At 46.3% G+C, this 23,004-nt stretch overlaps 1 protein-coding gene across 1 annotated transcript in view; it reads left to right on the top strand.

Moving 5' to 3' along the window:
• The first annotated feature begins 15,292 nt into the window (after positions 1-15,292).
• Positions 15,293-23,004, top strand: part of LOC127570812 (WD repeat-containing protein 48) — a 68,620-nt gene continuing 60,908 nt past the window's right edge. Inside the window, exon 1 of the mRNA XM_052016661.1 lies at positions 15,293-15,357. Within this exon, the coding sequence (XP_051872621.1) occupies positions 15,310-15,357 (48 nt within the window). The 5' untranslated portion in view covers positions 15,293-15,309. The remainder of the gene's footprint in view (positions 15,358-23,004) is intronic.

The following is a 23,004-nucleotide window of genomic DNA, read 5'->3' as shown; positions in this document are numbered from 1 at the left end:
TAGGGCGGGGCTGACCAGTCGCAACGTCGCAAAGTAGGGTCCGCTGACCTGGACCAACCAAGAAATCTTGGAGCTGCAGACCCGAGACTGCGGTTCTGTAGCTGGGCAGTTCGTCGTCGGCTTGCTGTGCGTCAGCCAGGGCCGTGTAGTCGACACCCAAGGATAGGTTGTGGATGGTTGGTCTGGAAAGTGCATCAGCAACAACATTATCCTTTCTGGAGACATGTTGGATGTCAGTTGTGAACTTGGAAATGTAGGATAATTGTCTCTGCTGACGAGCTGACCAGGGATCGGAGACTTTGGAGAAGGCAAAGGACAGAGGCTTATGATCGGTGAAAGCGGTGAAAGGCCTGCCTTCTAGAAAGTATCGGAAATGCCGGACCGCCAGATACAGCGCTAGAAGTTCCTGATCAAAAGCGCTGTACTTCAGTTCGGGCGGTCTAAGGTTTTTGCTGAAAAATGCCAAGGGTTGCCAGCGGCCTTCGTGTAGCTGTTCCAGTACCCCACCCACAGCGGTGTTGGACGTGTCTACCGTGAGGGCAGTTGGGACGTCAGTCCTGGGGTGTACCAGCATCGTGGCGTCTGCCAGGGCGTCTTTGGCCTTAACGAAAGCAGCCGCAGCCTCGTCAGTCCAGATGATGTCCTTGCCCTTACCAGCCAGCAGCAAGAACAGAGGGCGCATGATATGGGCTGCTGCAGGGATGAAACGATGGTAAAAGTTGACCATCCCAAGGAATTCCTGTAGGCCTTTGACTGTGTCGGGGCGGGCAAAATGGCGGATAGCATCCACCTTGGCAGGTAGGGGTGTTGCCCCGTCGCTGGTGATTTTGTGGCCGAGGAAATCGATAGAGTCAAGTCCGAATTGGCACTTGGACGGGTTAATCGTGAGGCCGAAATCGCGGAGGCGGGAATACAGCTGGCGGAGGTGGGAAAGGCGTTCCTGGCGGTTACGGCTGGCGATCAGTATGTCATCCAAGTAAATGAACACGAAGTCCAGGTCTCGGCCTACCGCGTCCATCAACCGCTGGAAGGTCTGCGCGGCGTTCTTAAGGCCGAATGGCATCCGAAGGAATTCGAACAGGCCGAATGGGGTGATAATCGCAGTTTTGGGGACGTCATCCGGATGGACCGGGATTTGGTGGTATCCCCTAATGAGGTCCACTTTGGAAAAGATGCGGGCCCCGTGTAAGTTCGCTGCGAAGTCCTGGATGTGAGGGATGGGATAGCAGTCCGGGGTGGTGGCGTCATTCAGCCTGCGGTAGTCGCCGCAGGGCCTCCACCCTCCGGTGGCTTTGGGGACCATGTGCAGGGGGGAGGCCCAGGGGCTGTCTGACCTGCGAACAATCCCCAGCTCCTCCATGTGACGGAACTCTTCCTTTGCCAGGCAGAGCTTGTCTGGAGGTAATCGCCGTGCTCGGGCATGAAGGGGTGGCCCTGTGGTAATGATGTGGTGTCGTACCCCATGTGTGGGCCTAGAATTTGTAAACGAAGGTGCCAAAATCGATGGGAATTCGGCTAGGAGCTTGGCGAAATTGTCGCCAGAAAGGGAAATGGAGTCCAGGCGCGGGGCTGGTGTGCTGATTTCTCCCAGGGGATAGGTCCGGAGAGTGCTAGAGTGAACTAACCGCTTCCTTCGCAGGTCGACTAACAGGTTGTGGGCCCGAAGGAAATCGGCTCCTAGGAGTGGTCGGGCGACGGTGGCAAGGGTAAAGGTCCAGGTAAAACGGCTGCCGCCAAAGTGTAATTGAAGGGTACGGGTGCCGAAAGACCATATCGTTGTACCGTTGGCGGCATTGAGTAGAGGACCTGGTGGCCTGTCACGAGTGTTGTGGCCTGTCAGGGGCAAAATACTGACCTCCGCTCCAGTATCAACGAGGAAACGCCGTCCAGATTTCTTGTCCTGAACGAAGAGGAGGCTCTGTCTGCGGCCAGCCGCCGTAGCCATCAGCGGCGGCTGGCCCTGGCGTTTCCCTGAAACTTGCAGGGTGGGCGGCATCAACGGGCCTCCGCACCCCACCTCTGATGGTAGAAGCACAGCAGGTCACCCGTGTCGTCGTCTGCGTTCCTGGGGCGTGGCTGCTCGGTTGCTGGGGCCAGGCGAGGCGGGCGTTGGGCTCGCGGCCTGGTGATTTGACTGACGGATGAACCGCTCTCGCGCTTGGCCCTCCACAGGACATCTGCCCGGGCGGCCACCTCACGGGGGTTGCTGAAGTCGGCGTCAGCTAACAACAAGTGGATGTCATTGGGGAGCTGTTCGAGGAAGGCCTGTTCGAACATCAGGCATGGCTTGTGTCCCTCGGCCAATGCCAGCATCTCATTCATTAGGGCGGATGGGGATCTGTCCCCCAGGCCATCCAGATGAAGCAGGCGGGCGGCGCGCTCACGACGGGAGAGGCCGAAGGTCCGGATCAAAAGGTCTTTGAAAGCCGGGTACTTATCTTCCTCCGGAGGCGACTGGATGAAGTCTCCAACCTGGGCGGCTGTCTCCTGGTCCAGAGAGCTAACCACATGGTAGTACTTCGTGGAGTCGGAGGTGATCTGCCGAAGGTGGAATTGCGCTTTGGCCTGGTCAAACCAGACGCTGGGCCGAAGTGTCCAAAAGGTGGGCAGCTTGAGGGCCACTGCGTTGGCTGCTGCGCTGTCGTCCATTTCGTGGGTCCAAAAGCCGTTTGGACCGTCGGGGTCACCAATGTAGCGGTTGCTACTGCGGAATAAAACAAGACTCACTCGGAGGATTGCCAAACAGAACTGGTTTATTTTCCCGCCTTGCGCGGGCCCTTTAAGGGAGAAAACTCCCGCCCAAAAAACCGGCAATGACGTAAGTCCTACGTCATCAGGACTTTCCCGTGCGCGGGTTCTCCCCGTCGCTCGGAAAGATGAGGCCCGCCGCCATCTTGGGCCTCGTCGCTCCGACACCGCGCGACCCGACTGCCAAGCCGGTTCGCCCGACTAGACGGTGAGTCGCCACAAATTCTGCTTTTTTCTTATCTAACCCTTTCGTAATTTTATATGTTTCTATAAGATCCCTTCTCATTCTTCTGAATTCCAGCGAGTATAGTCCCAGGCAACTCAATCTCTCCTCACAGGCTAACCCCCTCATCTCCAGAATCAACCTGGTGAACCTCCTCTGCACCACCTCCAAAGCCAGTATATCTTTCCTCAAGTAAGGAGACCAGAACTGCACGCAGTACTCCAGGTGCGGCCTCACCAGTACCCTGTACAGTTGCAGCATAACCTCCCTGCTCTTGAATTCAATCCCTCCAGCAATGAAGGCCAACATTGCATCTGCCTTCTTGATAACCTGTTGCACCTGCAAACCAACCTTTTGCGATTCCTGCACAAGCGCTCCCGTCCCTCTGTACAACAGCATGCTGCAATCTTTCACCATTTAAATAATAATCTGATCTTCTATTTTTCCTTCCAATGTGGATGACCTTGCATTTACCAACTTTGTACTCCATCTGCCAGACCCTTGCCCACTCACTAACCTATCTATATCTCTCTGCAGACTCTCCACATCCTCTGCACAATTTGCTTTTCCACTCAATTTAGCGTCATCAGCAAACTTAGATTACACACAGTCCCCTCTTCCAAATCATTTATGTATATCAGGAACAGTTGTGGGCCCAGCACTGACCCCTGGAGCACCCCGCTCACCACTGATTCCCAAAGAGAGAAACACCCATTTATCCCAACGCTCTGCCTTCCATTGGTTAACCAATCCTCTATCCATGCTATACATTACCCCCAACTCATGCATCCTTATCTTATGGACGTCTTTTATGCAGCATTTTATTGAACGCCTTCTGGGAATCCAAGTATACAACATCCACCTGTTCCCCTCTATCCACTGCACTCATTATATCCTCAAAGAACTCCAGTAAGTTTATCAAACAGAACCTGCCCTTCCTGAACCTATGATGTGTCTACCTGATGGAACCACTTCTATCCAGATGCCTTGCTATTTCTTCCTTCATGATAGCTTCAAGCATTTTCCTGACTACAGGTGATACACTAACTGGCCTATAGTTACCTGCCTTTTGCCTACATCCTTTTTTAAACAGTGGAGTGACATTCACTGTTTTCCAATCCGCCAGGACCTTCCCAGAGTTCAGACAATTTTGGTAAATTATCACAAACGCTTCTACTATAACTTCCACCATTTCTTTCAGTTCCCTGAAATGCATCCCATCAGGACCAGAGGACCTGTCTACCTTTAAGCCCACCAGTTTGCTCATCACTACCTCTTTGGTGACAGCGATTGTATCGAGGTTTGCACCTCCCATCACATCCATAACATCTCTCTTTGGCATGTTAGACGTGTCCTCCACTGTGAAGACCAACACAAAATAGTCGTTCAAGGCCTCGACCATTTCCACATTACCCAATATTAATTTCCCCTTCTCATCTTCCAAGGGACCTATGTTCACCTTAGCAAAGATCAGGATCTTAGTGGTCGGGCACTTGACAATGCATGTTATGAGAAGGTGGTTAAACTTCCTCATTTTTATTTGTTATGGACTCAGTGAAAGTCCCTTTAAGATAGAGAGTGTGTGTGTATGTGTGTGTGGGGCGTGCTTACGTCAATAGAAGATAAAGGACGTAATGACGTTGTTGAAGAAGTCAGAAGAAGAAGAAGGAGAGAGAGAGAGAAGGGAGAGAGACACCAGCCTGCTTGTTTTCTCTAAAGAGGGATGAGAAACAATAACTGTGTTTGCCACTGAAATCCATGTATGGAAGTTGGAAGTAATCCGGTGGAGTTCACTTTGTTGCTGACCTGTAGAAGGAAACAGGTATTTGTGTGTGGACGACCACGGTTCGGATGCTTTTCGGGGTGAGGAAGTCACTACCGAGTAAACACTGAAGTGTCGTTTGGGTTCCATCGTGGAACATTTGGATTTCGTATGTACTCTCTCTATGTTTTTCTACATCTACATCTTATCTTCAGACAACGGTGGTTGTTGAAGAAGCCCTTGCTCATGTTTCACCTTATGGCTTGCGGAACTGAACTTTAAGAACCATTCAGGAACTGGGAGTTTTGGACTTTGTCACACACACACACGACGAGTTTAGTTTTGGGGTTAACGTTCGAGGTTTAACATTTTTGAATTCTAACATACTAACATTTTTTCTTCAAAAGGGCACAATTAGATATCACGTGGCCAGGTTTCCTACAGTAATAACAAGTATGTTCAACAGGTTTCTCCAGCCCTGGCTTCTTTTCATCTTTCCCTTTTTGATTACCTCCCAATTTAATCTCCGGTTTACCTGGATTGTCCTTGTAACTCTTTTGAAAGGTTTTAGGTTGTCCCCATTTGGATTTATGGGTTAAAGCATAATCATCTGCCAACCTAGCAGTTTCTTGTAAAGTTTCCACAGCCTTTTCATTTAAATATGTTGTTAATTCAGCTGGAACACATCTTTTAAAGTCCTCCACCAGTATCAATTCTTTCAATTTATCAAAATCCCCATCTACATTTTTAGCCATGTACCATCGTTCAAAACATATTCTCTTTCCGTTGGCAAATTCCATATAAGTCTGATCTGCAGATTTCCTCAAGTCTCTGAATTTTTGTCTATAAGCCTCAGGGACCAATTCATAGGCCTTCAAAATAGCTTGTTTTACCTTGGTATAATCAGCTGCATCCTCAGCAGACAAAGCAGAATAAGCTTTTTGAGCTTTACCTTTATAATCACACTCTGTACCATAAGAGCCCATCCTTTCCTTGGCCAGTTTGAACTCACAGCAACCTTTTCAAAATGTTGGAAATACTGATCAACCTGATCTTCCTCAAAAGGAGGGACTAATCGAACCTCCCTGCTGGCAAAGTCCAAAACTCCCAGTTCCTGAATGGTTCTTAAAGTTCAGTTCCGCAAGCCATAAGGTGAAACATGAGCAAGGGATCTTCAACAACCACCGTTGTCTGAAGATAAGATGTAGATGTAGAAAAACATAGAGAGAGTACATACGAAATCCAAATGTTCCACGATGGAACCCAAACGACACTTCAGTGTTTACTCAGTAGTGACTTCCTCACCCCGAAAAGCATCTGAACCGTGGTCGTCCACACACAAATACCTGTTTCCTTCTACAGGTCAGCAACAAAGTGAACTCCACCGGATTACTTCCAACTTCCATACATGGATTTCAGTGGCAAACACAGTTATTGTTTCTCATCCATCAATAGAGAAAACAAGCAGGCTGGTGTCTCTCTCCCTTCTCTCTCTCTCTCCTTCTTCTTCTTCTGACTTCTTCAACAACGTCATTACGTCCTTTATCTTCTATTGACGTAAGCACGCCCCACACACACATACACACACACTCTCTATCTTAAAGGGACTTTCACTGAGTCCATAACATATTCATTTATTCATTTTTCAAAATACGGGCACTACAGACATGGCCTGAATTTAGTGCCCATCCTTAATTGAGAAGATGGTGGTGATCTGCCTTCTTGAAATGCCGCAGTCGTTTGAATGAAGGTGTTCCCACAGTGCTTTTGGACAGGGAGTTCCAGGATTTTCACCGAATGATGAAGGAACGGTGATATACTCCCAAGTAAGGATGATGAGCGGCTTGGAGGGGAACCTGCAGATGGCAGTATTCCTACATGCCTGCTGCTCTTGTCCTGGGTGGGAGATTGCAGGTTTGGCAGGTGCTTTATAAAGTAGCCTAAGTGAGTAATACAGTGTATTTTGCAGGCAGAATAGAGCTATAGTGCCCTGGCAGAGGAGGGAATGAATACTTAGAATGGTAGACAGGATGCTAATCAAACAACCTGCTTTGTTCTGGATGGTGCTGAGCTTCGTGAGTTTTGTTGAAGCCATTCTCATCCAAGCAAGTGGAGAGAATGCCATTATGCTCCTGACAGTCCTTGTGGCTAGTGGAAAAGCTTTAGTGTGAGTCCCTCATTCAGGATACCTAACCCTTGACTTGTTCTTATGGTTACAGTATTTATATGGCTGGTCCAGTTGAGCTTCCAGTCAATGGATGACCCTGGGGTGTTGATGGTGGGAACTCGGCAATGGTAATGCCTTTGAATGTCAGGGTAGGTGTTTAGCCTGTTTCTTGTTGGAATTGGCCATCGCCTGGCACTTTTGTGGAATGAATACATGCAAACTGTAAAAGCTTCCATAAATATTTAAAGCAAAAAAAAAGATTATTGAAAACAAATGTCAGTCAAAAACAGGAGAATTTATAAGAGTGGACCAAGAAATGGCATGGCAATTAAACAAATACCTTGGTTCGGTCTCTGCAGAAGAAGATGCAAATAATATGCCAGAAATGCAGGAGTCCAATAAACAGCAGGAAAAAAAGGAAATTAGTGATTAGGAAAAGGAAGAATGCTGGAGAAGTTAATGGGGCCAAAAACCAATAAATCCCCAAGGCCTGATCCTGTGCATCCCAGAATACTAAAAGTGGTAACCATGCAAATAATGGATGTACTACTTGTCATCTCTAAAATTCTAAAAATTATGGACCAGTTCCTGCAGATTGGAAGGTGACAAAATATAACCACACTATTTAATAAAAGGAGAGAGGGAGAAAACTGACCAGTTAGCCTGGCATAGCAATAGGGAAAATGTTTTAGTCTATTATACAGGATATCATAACATGATACTTACAAAATATCAATGGGAATGAACAACGTCAATACGGATTGATGAAAGGGAAATCATGTCTGACAAATTTACTGGAGTTTTTCAAAGTTGTATAAGAGATTAGTGTCCAGGATCGAAGCACATAGGATTGAGGGTGATATACTTGTATGCATTGAAAATTGGTTGACAGACAGGAAACAGAGTGGGAATAAATGATTTTTTTTTTGGATTGCAGGCAGCGGAATAGTAATTAGTGGAATACCACAGGGATCAATGCTTGGGCCCCAGCTATGCAATGATTTAGATCAGGGAACCAATGTAAGATGTTGACATTTGCTGATGACAAAAGACTGGTGAGTACTGAGGGGGATGCAAAGAGGTTTCCAGGCGATTTAGACAAGTTGAGTGAATGGGCATGTACATGGCAGATGCAGGAGAGAACACAGAACAGTACAGCACAGGAACAGGCCTTTCAGCCCATGATTCCTGTGCCAACCATGATGCTGTTCCAAACTAATCCCACCTGCCTTCACATGGTCTATATCCCTTCATTCTCTGTCTATTCATGTGCCTGGTTAAATGCCTCTTAAATGTTGCTATTGTATCTGCTTTCACCACTTCCCCTGACAGTGCATTCCAGGCCCCTACCACTCTCTGTGTAAAAAATGTGCCTAGTAAATCTGCTTTAAACTTTCCCCCTCACCTTAAAGCTGTCCCCTCTAGTATTTGACATTCCCACCTTGGGAAAAAAGGCTCCGACTATCTACGTATCTCATAATTTTATGTACTTCTATTGGATCGCCCCTTAGCCTCTGATGCTTCAGAGAAAACAGAGAAATTAGACCTTATAGGAAACAAGGAAAGAAACAGCGGAAGTTTTTACAGAGGTATTTGCTTCGTCTTTAGCCAAAGGTGAAGTGCCAGAAGACTGGAGGGTAGCCAATGTTGAACCACTATTTAAGAAGGGCTGCAGAGATAAGCCAGGGAACTACAGAGACATATGAGATTCTGCAGATGCTGGAATCTGGAGCAACACACACAAAACTTTCTCCCTGTGTCTGCGTGGGCTTCCTCCGGGTTCTCCGGTTTCCTCCCACGTTCCAAAGAGGTATGGGTTAGGAAGTTTTGGGCACGCTATGTTGGCGCCAGAAGCGTGGCGACACTTGTGGGCTGCCCCCAGAACACTCTACACAAAAGATGCATTTCACTGTGTGTTTTGATGTGCATGTGACTAATTAAGATATCTTATATCTTATCTTGTATTTTAAAATGTTGGAGGAATTCAGCAGGTCAGGCAGCACCTTTGGAGGGAAATAAACAGTCGATGTGTTGGGTCGAGACCCTTCATCAGGACTGGTAGGGAGAGGGCAGAAGACAAAATAAAAAGGTGGGGGGAGGGGGAGGACCACACACTGGCGGGGGATCAGTGAGTCCAAGTGAGAGGGGGAAGGTAGGTGGGTGAGGGAGGGGGGACAAAAGGGAGTGATGATCCAGTGCTCCCAGCGCGGCCTCCTCTACATTGGTGAGACCCGATGCAGATTGGGTGACAGCTTTGTCAAGCATCTTCGCTCCGTCCGCCACAAAAGCAACAATTTCCCGGTGCCCAGCCACTTCTATTCTACATCCCACTCCCATACTGACATGTCTATCCACGGCCTCCTCTACTGCCATGCTGAGGCCAGACACAGGTTGGAAGAGCAACATCTCATATTCCACCTTGGAAGTCTCCAACCTGATGGCCTCAACATCGACTTCTTTAACTCTTGGTAACCCCTCCCCTCTTCCCCCCACTTCTTTTTCCTCCCCCCCCCTTTGTTTCCCTCATTCCTGTGGCTCCTCCTCCTTCTCTTTCCCCTCCCCCACCCTCATGACCTGCCCATCTATTCCCCAACTCCTTCCCTTTATTCCACGGTCTACTGTCCTCTCCTATCGGATTCCTTCTTCTTCAGCCCTTTGCCTCTTCTACCCATCACCTCTCAGTTTCTTACATCACTCCCTTTCAACCCCCCTCCCCCACCCACCTACCTTCCCCCCTCGCCTGGACTCACCCATCACCTGCCTGCGTGTGCTCCTCCCCCTCCCCCGACCTTTTTATTCGGGCTTCTGCCCTCTTCCTTTCTATCCTGATGAAGGGTCTCGGCCCGAAACGTTGACTGCTTATTTCCCTCCATAGATGCTGCCCGACCTGCTGAGTTAGAACATAGAACAGTACAGCACAATACAGGGCCTTTGGCCCACCATGTTGTGCCAACCTTTAAACCTCACCTAAGACGATCTAACCCCTTCCTCCCACATATCCCTCTGTTTTAAATTCCTCCATATGCTTATCTACCAGTCTCTTGAATTTGACCGATGTACCTGCCTCCACCACCGCCTCAGGCAGCGCATTCCATGCCCCAACCACTCTCTGGGTAAAAAACCTTCCTCTGATATCTCCTTTGAACTTCCCACCCATTACTTCAAAGCCATGCCCTCTCGTATTGAGCATTGGTGCCCTGGGAAAGAGGCGCTGGCTGTGCGCTCTATCTATTCCTCTTAATATTTTGTACAACTCTATCATGTCTCCTCTCATCCTCCTTCTCTCCAAAGAGTAAAGCCCTAGCTCCCTTAGTCTCTCCTCATAATCCATTTCCAACAATTCCACATCCTTCCTATAACGGTGCGACCAGAACTGGATACAGTACTCTGTGTGGTCTAACCAGAGTTTTATAGAGCTGCATCATTACCTCGTGGCTCTTAAACTGATCCCTCGACTCATGAAAGCAAACATCCCATAAGCTTTCTTAACTACCCTATCCACCTGTGAGGCAACTTTCAGGGATCTGTGGATCTGGACCCCCAGATCCCTCTGCTCCTCCATACTACCCAGAATCCTGCCATTAACTTTGTTCTCTGCCTTGGAGTTTGTCCTTCCGAAGTGTACCATCTCCCACTTCTCTGGATTGAACTCCATCTGCCACTTCTCAGCCCAGCTCTGCATCCTATCAATGTCCCTCTGCAATCTTTGACAATCATCTACACTATCCACAACACCAGCAGTTCCTCCAGCATTTTGTGTGTGTTCCTCCAGGGAACTACAAGCCAGTGAGTCTGACATCAGTAGTGGGTAAGTTACTGGAAGGGTTTCTGAGTGACAGGACCAATCAACATTTGGAAAGGCAAGGTCTAGTTAGGGATAGTCAGCACGGCTTTGTGTGTGGTAAATCGCACCTTACAAATCCCCTAGAGTTTTTCGAAGAGGTAACCAAGAAGATAGATGAATGTAGGGCAGTGGACCTTGTCTATATGGAGTTTAGCAAGGCCTTTGACAAGGTCCCATGTGGCAGGCTACTCTGGAAGGTTAGATCGCATGGGATTCAGGGAGAGATAGCTAATTGGTTTCATAATTAGCTCAATGGTAGGAAACAAAGCATGATGGTCGAAGGTTGCTTCTCAGACCGGAGGCCTGTGACTAGTGGTGTGCCACAGAAGTCAGTACTGGGATCTTTGTTGTTCATTATTTATATAAATGATTTGGATGTGAATGTAAAAGGCATGGTTGGTAAATCTGCAGATGATACTGAAAGAGATGGTATTGTAGGTAATTAAGAAGGTTATCAAAAATTATGGGGGACCTTGCTCAGCTAGGTAAGTGGGCTGAAGATTAGCAAATAGCTTTCAATTCGGATAAGCGTGAGGTGTTGCATTTTGGAAAGGCAAACCAGGGTAGGACTTGTACAATGAATGGTCGGGCCCTGGGCAGTGTTGTGGAACAGAGGGACCTAGGAGTATAAGTACATAGTTTGCTGAAAGTGGCGTCACAGGTAGACAGGGTGGTTTGGCATGCTGGCCTTCATCAGTCAGGGCACTGAGTACAGGATTCGGGACATTACGTTGCACTTATACAAGACTTTGGTGAGACCGCACTTGGAGTATTGTGTAGTTTTGGTCACTCTGTTATAGGGAAGACGTCATTAAACTGGAAAGAGTGCAGAGAAAATTTACGAGGATGCTGTCAGGACTGAGATCCTGAGTTATAAGGAGAGGTTGGTCAGGTTTGGACTTTATTCATTGGAACATAGGTTATAGAGGTGTATAAAATCATGAGGGGTATAGATAGGGTGAATGCATATAGTCTTTTTCCCACAGAGGGGGAACTAAAAACTAGAGGCATAGGTTTAAGGTGAGAGGTGAAAGATTTAAAAGGGACCTGAGGGGTAATTTCTTCACACAGAGGGTGGTGTGTATATGAATCAGAATCAGAATTATTTTCACTGACATATGTCGTGGAATTTGTTGTTTTGTGGCAGCAGTACAGTGCAAAACATAAAGATGTAAAAATTACTATAAGTTACAAAAATAAATCAATAGTGCAAAAGAGGAATAACGAGGTAACGTTCATGGGTTCATGGACCGTTCAGAAACCTGATGGCGGAGGGGAAGAGGCTGTTCCTGAAATGTTGAGTGCGGGTCTTCAGGCTCCTGTACCTCCTCCCAGATGGTGGTAATGAGAAGAGGACATGTCCCGGGTGGTGAGGGTCCTTAATGATGGATGCCGCCTTCTTGAGGCACTGCTTCTTGAAGATGTCCTCAATGGCGGGGAGGGTTGTGCCCGTGATGGAGCTGGCTAAGTCTACAACCCTCTGCAGTCTCTTTCGATCGTGCACATTGGAGCCTCCAAACCAGGTGGTGATGCAACCAGTCAGGATGCTCTCCACTTTAGAAATCTGTAGAAATTTGCAAGAGTTTTTGGTGACATACCAGATCTCCTCAAACTCCAAATGAAGTAGAGCCGCTGGCGTGCCTTCTTTGTGAATGCATCAATGTGTCGGGCCCAAGATAGATCCTCTGAGATGTTGACGCCCAGGAACTTGAAGCTGCTCACCCTTTCCACCACTGACCCTCAAATGAGGACTGGTGTGTGTTCTCCCGACTTCCCCTTCCTGAAGTCCACAATCAATTCCTTGGTCTTGCTGAAGTTGAGTACGAGGTTGTTGTTGCAGCCGATTCACTTCACTCCTGTACACCTCCTCGCCACCATCTGAGATTCTGCCAAAAACACTGGTGTCATCGACGAATTTATAGGTGCTGTTGGAGCTGTGCCGAGCCACACAGTCATGAGTGTAGAGAGAGTAGGGTAGTGGGCTAAGCACACATCCTTGAGGTACGCCTGTGTTGTCAGCAAGGAGGAGATGTTACTACTGATCTGCACTGACTGTGGTCTCCCGATAAGGAAGTGGAGGATCCAGTTGCAGAGGGAGGTACAGAGGCCCAGGTTTTGAAGCTTGTTGATTAGTGCTGAGGGGATGATGGTGTTGAACGCCAAGCTGTAATCGATAAACAGCAGCCTGAAGTATGTTTTGCTGTTGTCTAGGTGCTCCCAAGCTATGTGGAGAGCCAGTGAGATTGCATTCGCTGTAGAGCTGTTGCGCTGGTAGGCAAATTGCAGTGGGTCCAGCTCCTTGCTCAGGTGGGAGTTGCCAACCTCTCAAAGCACTTCATCACAGTAGATAAGATATCTTTATTAGTCACATGTACATCAAAACACATAGTGAAATGTACCTTTTGTGTAGAGTGTTCTGGGGGCAGCCCGCAAGTGTCGCTATGCTTCCGGTGCCAACATAGCATGCCCACAACTTCCTAACCCACACGTCTTTGGAATGTGGGAGGAAACCGGAGCACCCGGAGGAAACCCACGCAGACACGGGGAGAACGTACAAACTCCTTACAAACAGCGGCCAGAATTGAACCCGGGTCACTGGCGCTGTAAAGCGTTATACTAACCGCTACACTACCGTGCCTGCCCTGGGCGAAAGTTCTCTTCTTGGGCACTGGTATGATTAATGCCCTTTGGAAGCAGCTGGGAACTTCTGACTTCAGCAGTGAGAGGTTGAAGACTATATGGAATGAGCTACCAGAGGAAGTGGTTGAGGCAGGGTCAATAACAACACTTAAAAGACATTTGGATAAGTACATGAATAGGAGAACTTTAGAGGGATATGGGCCAAATGCAGGCAAATAGGACTAGCTTGGTGAACCCCATGGTCAGAATGGATGAGTTGAGCCGAAGAGCCTGGTTCCAGGCTGTATTACTCTTTGACTTTATACAGGAGTTTGGTGAGACAGCAACTGGAATATTGTGACAGTTTTGGACTTCGTACCTGAGAGATACCTGTCATAAAGGGAGCGCAACAAAGGTTCACCCGACTGATTCCTGCAACAGGCGGGCTGTTGTGTGAGGAGAGATTGCGTTGACTAAACCTATATTATTGACTGGATTTTGGTGGGACAAGTGGGGATCTCATTGAAAGGTACACAATTCTGACATGTTTGACGGGTCTAGAACAAGAGGGGGTCATTGTCTTAGGATAAGGAGTAAGACATACAGGACAGGGATGAGGAAAGATTCACTCATAGAATGGTGAGAATGTGGAATTTGCTAACACCAGGAGTAAATAAGTTGCATGTGCAACTCTTTGTCTTTTTGACTCTAGGTATATGATTAGGAAAGAAAGGAAATTAAGATAGAATTAAGGTGGTGGAGCAAAACTCATGTTTTACTGGTTAAGAAGAATGACATAAAAAGACAGAATGCTGAAAACAATTGTGAAGACAGACTTTATGCTTTAGGTCAATTGGAAATGAATTTGAAAGAAGCAGGATGAAGGACAGGGTATAAAAACAATCAAGGATAATGAATTTGTATTAAATTCTGTGTGAAGTCCTGGCATTGAGTGCGAATGCAACAACACATCTGTGCTGCTGGTGAGGGATAGAGGTTGCATCACTGGTGACGACAAAGGAACACGTGCGATTTCCAGGGGAAAATTTGGTGGAGCAACACACAAAGTGCTGGAGGAACTCAGTGGGTCAGGCAGCATCTGCGGAGGGAAATGGACAATCAGCGTTTTGGGTTGAGACCCTTCATCAGTCTAGATGAAGGGTCTCAACTCGAAATGTCGACTGTCCATTTCCCTCCACGGATGCTGCCTGACCCGCTGAGTTCCTCCAGCGCTTTGTGCAGAGCTCCAGACTCCAGCATCTGCAGTCTCTCGTGTATTCTGTAGCGGTTAGCGTAACGCTATTACAGCGCCAGCGACCCAGGTTCAATTCCGGCCGCTGGCTGTAAGGAGTTTGTACGTTCTCCCCGTGTCTGCGTGGGTTTCCTCCGGGTGCTCCGGTCTCCTCCCACATTCCAAAGACGTACGGGGTTAGGAAGTTGCGGGCATGCTATGTTGGCGCCGGAAGCGTGGCGACACTTGCGGGCTGCCCCCCAGAACACTACGCAAAAGATGCATTTCACTGTGTGTTTGGATGTACAGGTGACTAATAAATAAGTATCTAAAAATAATATCCTTCTCTCTGAAGATCGGGTGGGGTCCAGATGAACTGTCTCCAACCTACGTGCCTGTGATGCTGCTGCAAAGCAAGTTTTCCATTGTACCTGTACCTCACCCTACTTGTGCACATGACAATAAACTCGACTTGTTGCAGCAAAGTGCATGGTTTAGACATGTGTTGGGGGATAGGGTGCACAGCTGGTGGGACCATGGCATGGCTGATCCTGGCCATGGTCAGTGCCTCTGATTTGGGTGCAGGGCTTGGACATCCACTGGTCCTCCTCCTCCTCCTCTGATTGGTGCACCTTCCCGCCCGCTGCTCCTTGGCCCTCCTCCGCCACTTCCTTTGTCGTCATCGGAAGTGACGCCAGTGCTGTCAACATGCGAGATGGCGGCTCACCACCGGCAGAACACGGCGGCGCGGAGGAAAGTCCAGGTGAGGGTCCGCGGCCGGGGCCGCCGCCGCCCCCCGTTCCCCGTCCCCGCCGGCTGTGAGTGTGGGCCTCGGCTGTCCTTCACACTCCAGCAACGGAGGGGGCTGCACAGATGGGGCTGGGCTCTGCACTGGGCCTGTGTCCGGCAGGGACCGGCCCAGTGTCCGCCTTCCAGTCCAGCACCACCGACACCCATCAGGTCATCGTTACTGATGCACAGAACTATCGCCGGTCTGTTCGTCGTTACTGATGCACAGAACTGTAACCGGTCGGGTTATCGTTACTGATGCACAGAACTGTAACCGGTCGGGTCATCGTTACTGATGCACAGAACTATCGCCGGTCGGGTCATCGTTACTGATGCACAGAACTGTAACCGGTCAGGTCATCGTTACTGATGCACAGAACTGTAACCGGTCGGGTTATCGTTACTGATGCACAGAACTGTCGCCGGTCGGGTCATCGTTACTGATGCACAGAACTATCGCCGGTCAGGTTATCGTTACTGATGCACGGGACTCTCGCCGGTCAGGTTATCGTTACTGATGCACAGGACTCTCGCCGGTCAGGTTATCGTTACTGATGCACAGGACTCTCGCCGGTCAGGTTATCGTTACTGATGCACGGAACTGTTACCAGTCTGGTTATCGTTACTGATGCACAGAACTATCGCCGGTCTGGTTATCGTTACTGATGCACAGAACTATCGCCAGTCGGGTCTTGGTTACTGATGCACAGAACTGTAACCGGTCGGGTTATCGTTACTGATGCACAGAACTATCGCCGGTCTGGTTATCGTTACTGATGCACAGAACTATCGCCAGTCGGGTCTTGGTTACTGATGCACAGAACTGTAACCGGTCGGGTTATCGTTACTGATGCACAGAACTGTCGCCGGTCGGGTCATCGTTACTGATGCACAGAACTGTAACTGGTCTGGTTATCGTTACTGATGCACAGAACTGTAACTGGTCTGGTTATCGTTACTGATGCACAGAACTGTTACAGGTCGGGTTATCATTACTGATGCACAGAACTATCGCCAGTCGGGTTATCGTTACTGATGCACAGAACTGTTACAGGTCGGGTTATCGTTACTGATGCACAGAACTATCGCCGCTCGGGTTATCGTTACTGACGCACAGAACTGTAACCGGTATGGTTATCGTTACTGATGCACAGAACTGTCGCCGGTCGGGTCATCGTTACTGATGCACAGAACTGTAACTGGTCTGGTTATCGTTACTGATGCACAGAACTGTTACAGGTCGGGTTATCATTACTGATGCACAGAACTATCGCCAGTCGGGTTATCGTTACTGATGCACAGAACTGTTACAGGTCGGGTTATCGTTACTGATGCACAGAACTATCGCCGCTCGGGTTATCGTTACTGATGCACAGAACTGGTTACTGGTCTGGTTATTATTACATTGGTGACTTACTCCAAGGTTTCTTTCATTGCCACAGTGACTACAGTCCGAAAGTCCTTCGTTAAGCTGAGGTGCTGTCTAATTTGCAAACCTCTAACTTGCAGCTGGGAATCTGTTATTTGTTTTAACTCATGTTATTTTCTTATGATTTATTCATATTCCAGCCCTGCAAAATATGATAACTATTTGGCCGTGTTCCTATGCAGTGATCTTCAAATCTGTATTTGAGGTGTTATGGATGATGGTAGTTATGTTTGCAAACTTGCAGATGTTTGGGAACAGGCTCATCACTTGCTGCTGGGGAATGATGAAGGTTGGATAATAGTGACACCTGCTTAAGTATTTCCCTGATTTTGTTTTTAAAAATTGTCTCCATGTTTTTAAATTCCCTTATTGCCTTGCCCCTCTTCCCTGTAGTCTCAATATTCCTCCAGCTCTGATCTCTTGCCATTCCTGAATGTAATATATACATTGACAGTTGCCTGGGCCCTAAACTTAGAATCACCTCTGTGAATTTTTCTGCCTTCGTGCATCAAAATCTCTCCTTAAAACCAGTTTGGGAAATCTTTACTCTACGCTAGTCTAAACTTTGCCTCATCTGGTAAATCCAAAAATAAACCGTTGCCTCAACATTGGTTTATTTTTTGATTTGGCAATGCAATCTGTGTGTTTTCAGTTAAATGATCTCATTTTGTAAGTTTCATAGGCATAACATTCTGTTCCACACTAATTCCAATAACAACTTGTGTTGATGTGTTTTTACTCTGTATTCCATTAGATTTAGCAGAATGTCCTGCAAAATATTATGAAATGCGTGAATAAACCAGTAGCTAATGTACAGTCACAAATGTTGTCTCTTGTCAACCTTTTGTGCAGCCTGGTTTTATTTGCCACAGTTGTTGAATCTGTGAACATTAATTTTTAAGTGGGCATTTGTACAAATCCTTGAAGCAGAGTAAGATACGTGCAAACTGTTTTAACTTGGATGATGAAAGATGTTGCAAATTTAGTCAAAACTGAAAAGGAAGCGTGGCAGAATGCAAGGTTTAGGAAGATGAAGTTAGTGCCTTTGAGGAAGCAGAAAAGAACTTAAACAGGGAATCAAGAGAGCTAAAAGGAGCCCTGCAAGTTTCGACCCGAAACATAGACAATTCCTTTCCTCCCACAGCTGCTGCTCGACCCGCTGAGTTCCTCCAGCAGACTGTTGGAAGAAAATGTAGGTAGCCTGATTAGTAAGTTTGCAGGCGACACAAATATTGGCAGAATTGTGGATAGTGAAGAAGGTCAGACTTTCCTGGTCAGACCCCACTTGGAGTATTGTGCTCGGTTCTGGTCGCCTCACTATAGGAAGGATGTGGAAGCAATAGAGAAGGTGCAGGGGAGATTTACAAGGATGCTGCCTGGAATGCAGAGCATGCCTTATGAAAGCAGGTTGAGGGAACTCGGCCTTTTCTCCTTGGAGAGATGGAGGATGAGGGGGGACCTGACTGAGGTGTATAAGATGATGAGAGGTATTGACCGGGTAGATAGTCAGAGGCTTTTCCCCAGGGCTGAAATGGTGGCCACAAGAGGACATAGATTTAAGGTGCTGGGGAGTAGGTACAGTGGAGATGTCAGGGGTAAGTTTTTTTACTCAGAGAGTGGTGAGTGCGTGGAATGGGCTGCCGGAAGCGGTGGTGGAGGCGGATACAATAGGGTCTTTCAAGAGACTGTTAGATAGGTACGTGGAGCTGAGTAAAATAGAGAGCTATGGGTAAGCCTAGTAATTTCTAGGGTAGGGACATGTTCAGCATAGCTTTGTGGGCTGAAGGGCCTGAATTGTGCTGTAGTTTTTCTATGTTTCTAAAGTTGTCAAAGGATTCAGCAGAATATAGGCCACTGGATAAATGTGAGGTGTTGCACTTTGGGAAGTCGAATGTATGATGAAAGTGTATAGTAAATGGCAGGATCCTTAACAGCTTCGATTTTACATAGGGATCTTGGGGTGCAAGTCCATTGCTCCCTGAAAGTGGCAGCATAAGGAGAAGGTTTGGAAGAGGTTCACCAAGATGTTGCATGGATTAGAGAGTATTATCTACAGGGAGAGATTGGACAAACTTCAATTGTTTTCTCTGGAGTGTTGGATGCTGAGGAGCTATAGATAGACAGTACACTTGTGGGCTACCCCCAGAACACTACGCAAAAAGATGCATTTCACTGTGTGTTTCGATGTACATGTGACCAATAAAGATATCTTATCAGGGTCAAATACAACAGGGCATTGTTTTAAACTGAGAAGAGGAAAGTTTAAAGGAGATTTATGAGGCAGTTTTTGTTTACACAGTCATGGGTGCCTGGAACACGCTGCCAGGGGAAGTGGTGGAAGCAGATGTGATAGCAATGTTTAAGAAACATTTAGACAGTCACATGAACAGGCAGGGAATGGAGGGATATAGACCATGTGCAGGCAAATGAGATTAGTTCAGATCGGCACCGTGGTTAACATAAACATCATAGGCCAAAGGGCCTGTCCCTTTGCTATACTGTTCTATATTTTATGTTGTCAGTTTTAAATTTTCTTACAGATGTTTTGAACAGAGTTATAGATTCCTTTTAGCTGTAAGACCAAGTTTTGTAAACTTTGTACAATGCATATGATCTTGATATACTTAAGGATATACTCGCATTGGAGGTAGTTTACAGAATATGCCTAGGATGAAAGGGTTAACTTATCAGGCATGATTAAGGTGTTGGTCTTGTTATCAATAGTTCCAAAAAATAAGGGGAGATCATTTTGAAACATGTGATTCAGATGGAGAACAAGTTAGAAACTGAGGAGGTTTCCGCTTGGAATCTAGAACCAGGGGACATAGTTTCAGAATAAGGGATTGTCCACTTACAGTGGAGGAGCACTTTCCTTTCTAAGAGGGTTGTAAATCTTTGAAAATCTCTAACCCAGAGAGCACTGTGAGTCCTTGAATGAATTCCCACTACCCCACTGTGATAAGACTATTGAATGGTTCCCTTGTACAATGAGATGGACTCTGACCTCACGATCTACCTTGTTGTGACCTTGCACCTGATGGCACTGCACTTTCTCTGTAGCTGTGACACTTTGTACTGTTATTGTTTTTACCTGTACTACATCAATGCACTCTGTACTAACTCAATGTAACTGCATTGCGTAATGAATTGACCTGTACGATCGGTTTGTAAGACAAGCTTTTCACTGTACCTCAGTACAAGTGACAATAATAAACCAATACCAATGTGATAGGAAGAGGTTTGGACCATAGGGGAGTCATCAGGAAATATGCAAGAAAGTGAGAGCAAGTCAGATCTGCCATAAGTTTACTAAATGGTGAAACAGGTTATGGCCCACTACTCTTTTATTCTTATGTATTTGATCTTGAGAGCTTTACAAGGCATTTGACACAGGAATAATGGTGTAATGTACTACATATGTTGCAGATGCTATTTGCCATCTCTAACTTTGGTGATGTTTAGGATTTGGTAGCTGTATTTTACTATCAGGATGTGTATTATGAAAACTACCAATAAATCAGTTTTCATATAATTTAATATGTGCAAGTTCTGTTCTTCTAATTACATTGAACCACTAAGCATATTTAACATGTTATTCTGGAATTAGGTACCAGTAATGGAACAAATGAGACAATATCCTGAATGTGTGAAAGATAGGTGGGAAACATCAATTTAGAATATTCCGTACTGATTATTTGGGTAGTCACAACATCTTTCTCTAAACTCACTGTGACCCATTTTTAGAAGGATGAATTCTGCAACCTGCGGTGAAGTCTGCTTTTTCATGATCAGGCTGATCGAGTGAGGCGTTTTCACAAGCCCATCATTGCATTTTGCAGAAGTCCAAGTAATAACTTGAAAGCTTTAAAAGCAAAAGTAATTGAAGGTGTATAACTGCTTTTTAATCCCCACATTCCCTTTGTGAACAAAGCATGAGAGCATGAATTGTTATTGTAAGTTTCTTCAGCAGCAGAGGCTTATTTTTGTTTTGCTCTGGTGAGAAATTAGTTCCTATTAGCTTTTAAGGTGAGAATCTTGTGCTACCATTTAGTACATTTGCCATTCAATAAGATCCTGGCTTATCTGGATGTAGCTTCACCTCCACATTCCCACTTACTCATGGTGACCTTTCACCCCCTTGTAAATCAAGAATTTATCAACCTTCACCTTCAAAATATTCAAAGACTTAGCTTCCACACATCACAGAAACCAGCCTCCCCTCCATGGACTCTGTCCCCACCCGGGTCATTCGCTCTCCTCCCTCCTCCCCCCTCCCATCAGGCAGAAGATACAAAAGCCTGAAAGCACATACCTCCAGGCTCAAGGTCAGCTTCTATCCCACTGTTATAAGACTATTGAACAGTTCCCTAGTACGATAAGATGGACTCTTGACCTCTCAACCTACCTCGTTATGACTTTACACATTATTGTCTACCTGCACTGCACTTTTTCTGTAGCTGTGACACTGTATTCTGCATTCTGTATTGTTTTACCTTGTACTACCTTGATGCACTGTGTAATGAATTGATCTGTATGAATGGTATGCAAGACAAGCTTTTCACTGTACCTTGGTACATGTGACAATCATTCCACCATTCTAAAACTAATGATCCTCTTAGAGAAACCATTTTGGCCCACCTCTCATTTAGTGGGCAACCCCGCATTTTTAAATAGCAACTCCTCCCCCACCCGCTCCCCCCACTTCTAGATCCTCTCACAAAAGAAAGTCGTCTTCATATCAACCCTCTCGAGACCCCTCAGGATCTTGTGTGTTTCAATCATCCTCTCTCATTCTTCTAAACTCCAGCAGATACAAACTGCCTAATCTTTTAAGAGCATAGAACAGTACAGCACTTCAGCCCATGATGTCTGTGCTGACTGTGATGCCAAATGTAAACTAATTCCATCTGCTTGCACATGATCCATATCCATCCATTCCCTTCACGTTCATGTGTCTGTCTAAATGCCTCTTAAATGGAATTACTGTGTCTGCCTCCACCACCACCACCCCGGGAGTGTGTTCCAAGCACCTACCACTCTCTGTGTAAAACAAAACTTGTCCCGCGCATCTCCCTTAAACTTTCTTGCTCTCACTTTAAAGCTATGCCTTCTTGTATTTGACATTTCCACACAGGGAAAAAAACTCTGACTATCTGCCCTATCTATGTCTCTCATTTAATAAACCTCTATCAGGTTGCCCGCCTCAGCCTTGTGCTGCAGAGAAAACAATACAAGTATGTCCAGTGTCTCTTTATAGCTAATACTCTCAAATCTAGGCAGCATCCTGGTGAACCTCCTCTGCACCCTCTCCAAAGCCTCCACATCCTTCCTGTAATGGGGTGACTGAAACAGAACACCAAGTGTGCCCTAACCAAAGATTTGTGTAGCAGTGTAGCCTAACCAAAGTTTTATACAGTTTTATACAAAGTTTTCTCAAAAGAAAATTGCCATTCCGGGTATTAGCCTGCTAAACCTCCTCCGAACTGCTAATGCATTTACATTGTTCCTGAAATAAGGAAACCAATACTGTACACCCAGTTTCCTCGGCAGCACAGAGTTCTGCAGTCTTTCGCAATTTAGAGAGAATGCTGCTTTATTTATTTGTGACAATAAAGGTGATTTTATATTGTCCCAAATATGCTCCATTTGCCTGATTTATGCCTACTTGATTTTATAGCCTAATGTCTTTTTTTGCAACTTGGTTTCCTACCCATTTTTGTATCATCACAACAACCATGCCTTCAGTCTTTCATCCAGTTCACATAAATTGTAATAAGTTGAGGCTCCAACACTAATCCCTGCGGCATGCAAATTGTTAAATCTTGCCAACCAGAAAAGGACTCACTTACGACTCTGTTTCTTGTAGTGAGCCAGTCTTCTATTCATCCCTTTCATAGGTCCTATGGCATGATTTTTTTTTGTACAGTAACATTTCATGCTACATCTTATAAAATGCATTCTATAAATCCAAGTACATACAACTACTGGTTCCCCTTTATCCAGAGCATTTTATAACAAAGGTTACATCTTGAAAAAAATACACTGAAGAATGAAGGAGGGTAACAACAAAGTTGTTTTTTTCAGTAATGCATAGTTCTAATGGGAGAATAAAACTATAGAGGATGATTCAAAAGTCTACTGACTGCTAATGTATCACAGTTGTTAACTTTATGCATGCTAATTTGATTAGAA

Source organism: Pristis pectinata, chromosome 5 (assembly GCF_009764475.1).
Source record: "Pristis pectinata isolate sPriPec2 chromosome 5, sPriPec2.1.pri, whole genome shotgun sequence".
Classification (NCBI taxonomy): domain Eukaryota; kingdom Metazoa; phylum Chordata; class Chondrichthyes; order Rhinopristiformes; family Pristidae; genus Pristis; species Pristis pectinata.
This window is presented reverse-complemented; position numbering and strand designations above follow the sequence as displayed.